The sequence below is a fragment of the Argiope bruennichi genome, chromosome 10 (assembly GCF_947563725.1).
Source record: "Argiope bruennichi chromosome 10, qqArgBrue1.1, whole genome shotgun sequence".
Classification (NCBI taxonomy): Eukaryota; Metazoa; Arthropoda; class Arachnida; order Araneae; family Araneidae; genus Argiope; species Argiope bruennichi.
Genome location: NC_079160.1, coordinates 71,424,294 through 71,436,176, shown reverse-complemented (window position 1 = coordinate 71,436,176; position 11,883 = coordinate 71,424,294). Strand labels below are relative to the sequence as shown.

General features: G+C 32.2%; 2 protein-coding genes across 2 annotated transcripts; one reads left to right on the top strand and one right to left on the bottom strand.

Annotated features, from left to right (window-relative positions):
- Positions 1 to 432: 432 nt before the first annotated feature.
- On the top strand, positions 433 to 1,374 carry LOC129987584 (uncharacterized). Its single transcript, XM_056095547.1, has 2 exons — positions 433 to 914; positions 969 to 1,374. The coding sequence occupies exons 1-2, from the start codon at positions 433 to 435 to the stop codon at positions 1,372 to 1,374; spliced, it is 888 nt and encodes a 295-aa protein (XP_055951522.1).
- Positions 1,375 to 8,288: 6,914 nt separating this feature from the next.
- On the bottom strand, positions 8,289 to 11,595 carry LOC129987439 (DDB1- and CUL4-associated factor 4-like). Its single transcript, XM_056095423.1, has 2 exons — positions 10,346 to 11,595; positions 8,289 to 9,543 (listed from the first exon to the last, which is right to left on the bottom strand). Exons 1-2 carry the CDS (start codon positions 11,342 to 11,344, stop codon positions 9,262 to 9,264), a joined length of 1,281 nt encoding a protein of 426 aa, XP_055951398.1. The 5' UTR covers positions 11,345 to 11,595; the 3' UTR covers positions 8,289 to 9,261.
- Between the last annotated feature and the right edge of the window lie 288 nt (positions 11,596 to 11,883).

Here is an 11,883-nt window from a genome sequence, read left to right as displayed (position 1 = left end):
GCTCTGGAAACTGTTTTTGGATGGTCTCTTCAAGGTAAATATGAGGGTGTCAGTGAGTCCGCATCAATTAATTTCGTTTTTAATGAAAAGGATACTATCTCTTTGAAGCTTACAAGCTTTTGGGAATTAGAGGTGACGAAATAGATTTTTTAGGTGTGAATGAACAAGGCATTTTGAAGGAATTCAATGATTTGATTTAGTTTGTTGAAAATAGATATTGTGTTAAGTTTCCATCGATAGAAGGGATGCAAGAAAAGTTAGGGAATAATAGCGAGGTGACATTAAAACGCTTTAATACTTTAGTCAGGAGATTTAAGAGAGATTCATCTTTATATAAGGAGTATCTAAAAGTTGTAGACGGTTATTTGAAAGAGGGAATAATGGAATTGTCAGATGATTTAGTAGATGAATCAACGTTTTATTTGCCCCACCATGCTATCATTCGCGAAAATAAAACAAGTAGTCGACTCAGATTCTCCTTCAGCTCATGCTGAAGGAGAATACTCACTTAATGACTGTCTTCACACTGGAGTAAACCTGTACCCTAACTTGTTCAAACCTTTGGTGCAATTTAGAAAAAATGCTGTAGCATATACAGAGGACGTTAAACAGGCATATTTACAAATTTTGATAGACCCAGAGGATCGACGGTTTACTAAATTTTTCTGGATTGAAGACCTAAATTCAGACAAGCTTTGCGTACTAAACTTTACCAGAGTGCTATTTGGACTCAAACCAAGTCCTTACTTGCTCGCAGCAACTCTTAAGCATCATTTTGAAAAGTATCAACACTTGTTCCCAGAAACTTATGAAGTGTGGAAAAATTCTTTCTGGGTCGATGATCTTATTGGTGGAGTTGACGACCTAGAAACGGCTCTCATAATCAGCATCGAAAGTGTAGAAGTCATAAAAAAGTCTGGAATGGTGTTAAGAAAATAGCAAAATAATTCGGGACCACTTCGTGAAAGGTACAAACAATCAGGCATAGAAACTGATGACACAAAGGGTAACATCAGTGGATGTGGTGTTCCATGTAAAGTTCTAGGACTAGCCTGGGACCCAGACAAAGATGTAAACTTTTTTGACGTCAGCAAATTGAAAGCCATTGCTGCCAATGGTGGCAGTACTAAGAGATTTGTTTTCCACGTACTGGGTAGCATCTTCGATCCCATAGGATTTTTAGGACCTTTCATCATGAAACTGAAGATTCTTATCCAAGAATTGTGGATTGCAAAAATTGATTGGAATAGTGAACTTCCACCTTTGCTGGACTACAAGCACCACTTCATTCCTAGACGTCTTTCAGGGTTAAATTCATGTGATTTTATTTCATTTGATATTCATTCTTTTTCAGATGTTTCCATGAAGGCCTAGGGCTGTGTAATCTATTTGCGAGGAACCACTCGGGAAAACAGAGTAATTACTAGCTTCATTTGTTCCAAAGGTAGGGTTGCCACGTTTAGAATTGTTAGGATGTTTATTGTCTGCTAGGTTAGCTAAACAAGTAAGTAAATGTTTAAAATTTGAAATTACTCATCACTATTGGTCAGATTCAACCAAATGTTTGTTTTGGATAAACGGCGAGGCCAATAACTACAAAACTTTTGTTAAAAAGAGACTCAATGAAATTCAAACTTTAACTGAAAAAGCAAAATGGTCTCATTGTCCTGGAAAAGAAACCCCTACAGACGTCCTTTCCAGGTGTATTTCTGCTTCAGACTTGCCCCAAATTCTTTGTGGTGGCATGGACCACCTTGGCTAAGTCAACCTGGCGAGTTTTGGCCTAGTAAGGTTGAAAATGAGAAAACCCATTGGAGATTTGGAAATAAGAAATGAAGTTGAAATAATTTCTCAATGTAAATGTGCTGTGTATGATTCTGAATCTGTTTTAGATTTAAATAAATATAGTGACTTAAATAGAGTGTTAAAAATTACAGTTTTGGTTAAAAGATTCGTTAACAAACTCAAAAAATTACCAGTAGAATTGGGATCTTACACTGCAACTGAGCTCGCAAAAGCTGAACTGGATTGGATCAAATATGAGCAAAATCTTGTCTACTCTTCCGAATTGGAATGCATTAAAAATGGTAAGCAGATATCTAAAAAATCGTCTCTTTATTATTTTGCCCCATTTTTAGATCAAAACGATGTTTTACGAGTAAGGGGAAGATTAGAGTAGAGTGAATTGTCTGATAATGAGATTCATCCAATTCTTTTACTCAAACAGTCAAAAATTACTAATTTCTAGAGAACATAAGAAAGTTTGCCATGGTGGGATGTCGGCTACCTTCGCTAAAATTCTTAGTGCATTTTGGATTCCGAGGGGTAGACAAATTGTGAAAAAGTTTTTGAAAACTTGTCTCATTTGCAAGAGATATTCATTGAAACCTGCTGAACAAATTAATGCACAACTGCCAAAATCTAGATCGAGTTCTTGAAAAACCTCCTTTTACCGTGACTGGAATTGATTTTACTGCTCCAGTCAGTATTCGTTCGGGGAGAGATGCCAATCAAAAATCCTATATAAATTTGTTTACATGTGCTGTTACAAGAGCTCTTCATATTGAATTGGTTACTGATATGACTACAAAGAATTTCATTTTGTCTTTAAGACGATTTTTAGCAAGAAGGGGAAATTGTAAGGTCATCATTTCAGATAACGCTAAAAGTTTCAAAAACACGGAAAACATTTTAAATGTTTTTCCAAAATTTTGGTTGATTCAAAGTTAAAAAATTCTTGTTGCTTTGCATGATATAACTCACATTCTTCCGAATATATATATTCGCGAATTATTTATAGCGAATATATTGATATATTAGTAAGAAATGACCCGTGTTTGGACGTGTTTACGATGAAAAAATAAAAAGGAATGTAAATATCAGGCTGATTAAATCTTGTTTTGGATTGTTATTGAAAGGGGGAGGGGTTGGAAAACGGTATTGTTCAGATGAAAGTTGTGAGAATGTATGTTTGATATTAGATTCGTCTTCTATTTGATTTGATAAAATTTTAGGAACTAGAAGAATTCCCCAATGAAATACAAGATCTTTCGGAAAGAGACAATCAATTGATTAGGAACTTCGAAAATAATTTAAAATTTAACGGAGAATGATATGTTTGCAAGTTATTGTAGAAGGAAAACATGGGACCTCCTGTTGAACTGGATTCTAATTACGAGGTAGCGAAAAGGCGTTTTAGTTCATTAAGCAATAAATTAAATTCCTGATCAATATAAAGAAGTCATTCCAGATCAATTAAATGCAATATTGTGGGGAAAATTGTTAATGAGGATACAAATTCGGGATATTATATGTCTCACAGAGCGGTAATTCGCAATTATAAAGTTACTTTTTAGGTTGAACTCTGCGTGATTGTAATAGTAAGGCAAATGAAGATTTAAAAAAATCTTTAAATGTTTCCCTTGAAACGGAAGTTAATCTAAATGTAAATTTATTGGACGTGTTTCTTAAATTTCAGGAGAATCAAGTTGCTTTTTTTCAGATATTTAGAAAAAGATTTCTTATGATAGAAATTGCAGAGAAAGACGGAAAATATCTTACATTTTTGTGGTTTCCAGACGATACAGGTAACGCTATACAAACATTGCATCTTAATCGCCTACCCTTTCTGTTGACCACCTCTCCTTTTGCTTGTGCTTTGAGATTCCATAAAAAAAATAAATATCCACAATGTTATGATATATTAAATTCTCTATACGTCGTTGATTTGTATTGTGGGGTTAAAACTACTCCGGATGCTTATCAGTTAACTTTTTTGTCTATATAAATGCTTCGCTCTACTGGATTTAATTTAAGGAAATTAAGAACTAATTCTCTCGAATTGAATAAGCTTTGATGTGAGAATAATGAATATGAAGAAAATATCGATCATGGACAAGGATTAGTTTTCTTCTCTAGTTTGAGATTGAATTGGGACCCAACTGTGGATAAAATTAAATTAAATTTGAGGTGTCTTAGATATTTCTTGAAATCTGGAATTACAGAACAACATGTGTTGAGAATAATATCTCAGATTTTCTATCCATACAGCTAATAAATCCCTTTGTAAACACTGTAAAATTCTCATGCAAGAATTGTGAGAAAAGGATCTTAAATGGGCTGAACAGTTATCGATTTAGAAGAAATGTGGAGAACATAGTGATCAGAGCTTCATGTTCTTGCTAATTTACAGATTGAGCGTAAACTGTTCTAATTTTGGAAGCAAGATGCATTAATAAAATTTCATGAAGAATATTTAAAAAAAAATTGCAGTCATAATATCCATGATGTTCATCTGACAATATTTAATTGTAACATATTATCTTTTAAACTTTGATATAACCTTATATACAGGGTGGACAAAAAGTCCATAAAAACTTTAAAAGTTCATGAAATTCGAAAAAATAACCAAAATAAAAAACTGTTTCCAGGCTTAGCTTCGATTGGTCACGGATTTTTTTTTTTAAATAAGTGGAAAAATAGTCGGTAGATGGCGTTTGTACAAACGAATTAGTTAGAAATATGCTCTTGAATCAGAACCAGTTTCCCGTTGCATGCCATGTAAGTGAATAAGGATGCTGGGTGGGAAAGATAAAAGCTTTATTGATTAAGCTGTTTTACATGAACCAGGAATCGGCGACAGTTGCACTGCATAAATTCCGACTTCAGAAAATTGTGAAGACTGGGAAAGGGTTTTTAATAGTAGCAGGCCTCATGAAGCTTGTTGAGTGATTTGAAGAAACTGGATCGCGTAAGGTCCGGATGACCAGGTCTAAGACATACACGTTCGGCGCGTGTTGCAGCCGAAATGGAAACATTAGAGTCAGAATCGGTTTCAGGAACAAGCAGTTTGCGAGAAATTGGTAGAAGCCAAGTTTCCATTGCCTCCTCGGTCTCTAGTTCTGACACCAGCAGACTTGTGCCTATAGAGAAATTTAATTCCAGTGTATCGATCCCATCCATCCAATCTGTTGCCTTTAAAAAATGCAATGCATCGAGAGCTCTCTTGGATATAGATGCTGCACTCTGCGTGCTGGATTTGTGACATGCCTGCAGTGTGTTATCACCTGTGGTGGTGGACGTATGGAACACATATTGCTATAATAAATAGTTTGTTAACATTTTTTCTTTACTTGCGTGTCTTTTTTTTTTCCTCATTTATGTACGGAACGCCACTTACCGGCTTAATTTTTTTTTCCTTATCTTAAAAAAAAAAAAAAAAAAAAAACTTTATCGATGCTAAACCAGCAAATCGTTTATTTTGCTTATTTTTCCGAGTTTTATAAATTTTAAAATTTTTCACCATAGAGCTGATATATAAATGGAGGAAGCTAGTCGCTTGTTTCTTGTCAAAACAAGTGTACCCAACATGAGTCACGTGACTTAGGGGAAATCTGAGAGTAAGAATACCTTTTTTGGCGCCATATCGCAAATCTTGACATACTCAAAAACTGCCGCGCAACATTTTGCTTCCCGGCATTGGGTCCGGTCGGTTTTCATTTCCGGTTAACATTTCCTAAACCGTTTATAAATTCATTCTTTGAAAACTAAGCAAACTAATTTCGAAAATAATGTTTTCTTTTTTACATCAGTAGCCGAGTTTGTTGATTTAAATTATGTTTAGTTTTTTACTTTGTTTTTGTGCATTAATTAAAAGTGATTATTTTTCTTTAAGTAAACATTTTATTTCATTTCTTTACCTAAAATCATCTTTTAATTTTACATTATACTTTAACTTTTATATAAGCATATTATAAAAGTGACCTAAGTCTTTTTTTTCTGAATATTTAAAAAAAATGCATTATAATTAATTTTCTTTCTAAAAATTAAATTATAATCCGAGAATTCGAAGAATATGCAAAAAATGCATTCGTATTTATAATTAATTTTCTTTTTAAAAATTAACTTATAATCCGAGAATTCGAAGAATAAATATTTATTTTTGCATAAAAAATGAAAAAGATATTAATTAACTGTTAAATTATTTTGAAATAATTTAGAAAGAAAAAAAAAATAGCTCAGAATCGAACTCAGATATCTTGAATGCTACACCAGTGCCCTAACCTACCCGAGCGCTCGTTTGGGTAACACGGCAACGTCGTGATGTTTCGGAGTTCCGCGATGTGACAAAGTGGTCACGAGCACCTCCACATCATAATTTGGAATAGGTACTTTAATTTGTTAGTTTAGGGAAAGTTAAATTTAATTGAGCTAGTTTAGACGAGCGCAGTAAAGCTCTAACGTCATGAAATTTGGTAATTAATTTAATTTATACATATTTTTCAATATTTGATCTAATTTAATTAATTAAAATAATAAAAAGATTATTTATGGGGTAAATAGATAAATTTTAATGGATTTACGTTGCACGTGCCTTTTTTCTATGGGGGACTTATAACTGGGCTGAATAAAAATTACAGAAAATTTTCACGCGTGTAGCACATCGTAGCTATCTAGGGCCTAAACAGTAATAATTTTGAGAATTTTAAGCCACCAGATTGGCAACAGAGTTACGATGTCCTCAGCTTTTTTACGGCTGGGAAATTGATGTAAACATTATCAATTGCAGCTCTAGGTCTTTTCCTAGAGCTGGGTAAAGCAGGATCGTATGCAGGTAGATTGAGTAACTCGTTGCGAATCTGGGGTAATTTTTCAAAGAACTTAATTGACGTTCTTTTAATAAATTCCGAAACAGGTTTTCCTCTGACGTACCAGGGTGCGTTAACTATTTTCCTCAGTTGTCTGTTTTGAAAAACTTGCAACCTCTTGATGTTAGTGGCTGATGTCGCCCCCCATATTTGAGAGCCGTACATCAGTATTGGTCTTAAAATGGCTTTGTAGAGCAGAAGCTTGAGCCTAATCGATAGCTGGCTCCATGGAGCAATTAAGCTGTTGAGTTTACAACTCATTTTGGTAGCTTTGGAGAGGGCTGCTTTAATATGACTATTAAAGCTTAATTTTGCGTCTAAAACTAACCCTAAGTATTTGTATTCATTTACAAAGGGGACGGGTTGGCCGAATATTTGGATTGGGGCTAGGTCAGGCATATTCACTTTTTTAGTAAATAGGAGGCACGCGCATTTACTTGGGTTGACTTTTATTTTCCAGCCGATGAGCCAGCACTGCAAAATGGTCATGTACTGTTGAATGTTTGCTATGACTATGTTTGGATTTCTATGCTGTGTAAGAATGGCGGTATGGTCTGCAAAAATTGCTAAGTGACAATTGCTAGCTCTAGGTAGATCGTTAACATAAATGTTAAAAAGAGTTGGAGAGAGTAAACTTCCTTGCGCACAACCGCTTCGGATTGGTCTGGGGGAAGAAATTACATCATTAACTCGTACCCGAAAATTACGAGAAAATAGGTACGAGCGTAAAATTTTGACAAATTGCGCCGAAAATCCAAGTCGCATGCACTTGAATAAAAGCCCTTCGTGCCAAATTTTATCAAAAGCCTTGGCTACGTCCAGAAAAAGTGCACCTGTGGTTTGGGACTTCACAAAGCCACTGTGAATCAATTCTGTAACACGAATTAGCTGGTGATTCGTCGACAGATTTTTACGAAATCCGAATTGCTCGGAAATTAAAATATTTTTGTCGCTGAGAAATTGATTCAGGCGTTTGAGAAGTACAGATTCGTACACTTTGCTCAAGCTACTAAGTAGCGAGATGGGTTTGGGTAACACGTTATTAGTATATAAGCTAATTTGAAAGTTGTATGATTGGCTATTGAGGCTTTATATTTTCATGAATAAACATTCTAAGTGTATACTACCATTATACAAAATCTCGTCCCGAACTCAATTTTAAACCTCGTGCCTTCCCCTTGTTAACATCAGTTCTAAATATTTCGCTTCTGGTTTATAGTTTTGCCGGTAACTTTGCTTCTAACTACTGCAGAAACAAAATTAAATCATTTTTGGAATCTTAAATGTGTTGATTTAATACAAAATATAAAAAAATTCGAAATTTTTAGAAAACGGTGATTTTAGGTTATATGTGCATATCGCAAGTTATTAATAAATGTTAACATTCAGACAAAATTTTTTATCTGTAAAGACAGCATTTCTTTAGTTTCTTATCTTTAGAATATCCATTAGTTTCTTTGTAGATCTTAATTAAAATTTATAAAAACATGCAATTACTGCTAGCACATTTATAAAATTTTACTATATAACTTTTTCAATAAAATATATGTTTTAGTTTCACTATTTCATTCACAATGATGATTTAATATTTTTCACAGTATAATACGATTTGAATATTTATAGTAAAAAAGAAACAACATATTGGAAATAATAAAGAACTTTATTTGCACTAAAATAATTACACAATTATTAAATCGGCCAATAATGTTTATGTAAACACTTGTATTGGCGAGAAAAAATCATGCCAAGCTTGCAGCCAAGCACTTGCAACACATTCGAGATTGAAATAAAGCAAGTAGCAAAATATAATGCAGTTACATCAATTTAAATGAAGCTTAATAACAAGTTAAATAAATTTAATACAATAACTAAACCAAACTATGAAATATTATTCAGTTATAACACCAAAATCACTGAGTGATCTAGGTTACGAAATTTTAAATTGACTTAAAATGAATATAAACAGAATGTTTATTGTTCATACCTGTGAAATGATACAGAAGTATCCTTAGAAGCTTTTCCTTTGCAACTAAGTGCACAGCAATAGTTAACCATGGATTAAATAAGCTTTAAAATCCAACAGTTAAAAGCGATAAAAAAATCTGCCATTGAAATATAATAGGGGAACGAAGAATGTGATTACAGCGAACACAAATTCTGCCCCAAGGTCATGCGATTTTACCTTGTCCTACACCAAAGTAGGGTTGCACTCCCTCTATCAGTATATCAACTATATGCTTTTCATTGACTTTTTGCCTACCCTGTAGAACTTGCAGTTACTATATTTTTTATTAATTTGCAATTTTATGGAACAAATTTAAAAGCATGTTAACATTTCATCATAAAAACTGAATATATGTCACTTTTTTTTATATAAGTTATAAAAAATTTGTTAAAATAGTTATTATTATATGCAGCTTAATTACTGTGATAAATTAAACCTAGCAAACTTATTTGGATTCTTTACTACATTGTAATGATGCTACAGTGTTAAATTTATATAAAAACTATGTTCACAAAATTTTTATCCATCTATTATTTTGCAATCATAATACACTAGGCTAATAAAATCAAAATATGAAATGTTTTTTCACTCAATTTTCCTTTTGTTCCATTAATTGTCGGGTTCCATAATAAACACCTTGTTCTTCTGAAAAATAGCAACTGACCAACGACATTCATCAGCAATCAAACAAGAATGCACTTTCGTTGATTTGATTTGTGGTTCTACAGTGCACATATGGGATCCTGTACAAAGAGACCACAAGCGAGTTAATTTATCAGTACCAGTTGCACATAAAAGATCAGCTTGTTCATTTAAACTGAAGGGAATCTTTTTAGTAGCGCCAACATGTCCCGAGTAACTGAATACAGTTTCTCTTTTTCTTAAATCAATCTGGGAAAAGAAATGAAGTTAGTAGTGAACAGTCAAAAGGTAATTCAAAATGAAACAATGCAATGTTTATAATTGAAACAGCATGTATTAAAGAATGCATACTGTATATAATGTAATGACAAAAAAAAAATATTCATGACAAATTTTTAGGAAATAATTGATAGAGTATTTTTTATATAAATTCAAAATAAATAATTTTATTTTCAATGAATTGAAAAAATAAATAATTACGGTTTAGAAGCTATGGTTTCTTTTGTATTACCTATCCTCCACTCAAAAGATATATTCATTCTCTTAATACGATTTTTGAACAACATTTATTTTCATCTAAAGAATACAATTTTCAAATTAAAATTGTATTTTCAATAAGTTGTGAAATTAGAAATAAAAATCCAATGCAGTGTAAAATGTTCATATTCTGTTTTTGAAGCAGATTATCATTTTTATTTAAATTCAGTCTAAAATATTTTAAGGTTTCCCTATAATTTTTTTTCTGAATAATAATGTTTATAAATCATTTACCAATAAATTTATAACTATAAAATATTTTGATTAAATGGACAAGTTTGCTTTTTCAAAGCTTGTCAAGAGTCTGATTATTTAGACAAATGAAGATGAAAAACAATATTTATACTTTTCAATTTCACTTAACTCGTTGTATTAACTTCTAAAATGTCAAAACAAGGTTTAGTTTTAGATCCAGAATAGAAACATGCACTTTTTGTTTTTGTTTTATACTGTATCATTCATGCTATTAAAGAAAATATTTTAAATTAAATAAAAAAATAAGTGAAAATTTTACCTGCCGCAAGTTACCATCAGTGTCACTTACTATCATACTATTTTCATTAGAAAATAACTTTATTTCTAAAATTCCTGAAGAATACTTTCTGTCTTGAACTATGCAATTTTCCATTTGAGGCACTCTTCTATCTATTATTATTATTCCAACATTGTTTACACCACAGTAAAGTATATTTCCTGAAGAGTTAAATTCAAGAGAATTGATTCTGCCCATACTATGATTGTGGAAGATTGCCTCTTGATCTTGATAAATAATGACTCCTTCTTCAGAACCAGTTGCATAGACATCTCCATTAAAACTACCACAACAACTTAAAAGTTCTTTCAATGACACAAATTGCCTACCAGCAATTGCAGAAGAATTTATGAAACTGCATAACACAACAGAACTATGTGTAATGAAATCTTCATTTGAATAGCTACCTACATAAAGCACATGGTTCATATTTCTGTAATTAGTATCACATATGTCTTTGATATCAGTTCTGGAAAAGAATGGACCCATATGCTTAATACTTTTAATAAAACTAGGTGTATCATCTTCAACTGAACTTTCTCTTGGTGATAAGTTCAGAATAAGTTTATATAAAATTGTATCATATTGATCACCTTTCCATACGCCTAGTATAGAGCGTCCATCTTGACCACTCCTTATATATTCACAGTCAGACACATGTAATTCTGGGTGGACTGTATTGAGACAATTAGTTGACTTTAATCTACTGTTCTTTAAAGCGGCCATATTTGAGTTAAAGACATAATTAGGTTTATTACCAGTTCTTTGCTCAGATATAAGTTCAAGTATATTGGATTTCCGGGTTTTTTTATTCAGTAAACTATCTGATTTTAGATCTGACATATTAACATAATTTCGTTTGTATTTTGTTTCTGAATCTGATACAATGTTACTAGTGATAGTTGAAACATCAGATTCAATATCTATAATGTTTTCTTCGCATCCACTCATGTTCGATGTTTCATTAATCATGTTAGCCATTTTATTATACCAATGTCAGCATATGTTCTCGTTTTTGACAGATTATCAATATTACGAATAATATTTTTGCATTCTAAGCTTATTTACACAAGATAAAATGGGCTGATAAAAGTAAATGACACTTTTAAAGCTAAATCACTCCGACAAAAAGAACGCTAACTAACATCACAGTTTCGAAATAAATTCAAGCCGGTCTTTTTCAATTTCACGCACCAGCGACCTCAGGCAGGCAATTTGAAAACGAAAAACCAAAATAAACTTAGAAATTACTGCCAGCGTTTTGATAGAGATTTCTGTGAAAATTATAATGAAATTGTCGATTTCGAAAATGTGATAAAATATTACTTAATTTTTATTTGTACAAGTATCTGAATATATAATTATGAACTGGAAATATAGATATTACCTGAAGAGATATTTAAACAAAGTGCCAAATATAACTTTGAATATGCTGGTGAGTAATAACGGAATTAGAAAAAAAAAAAAAAAAATAGAACTAGAATTCATTTAAATTTAATTCCTTTTTTTTAAAGTCTTAT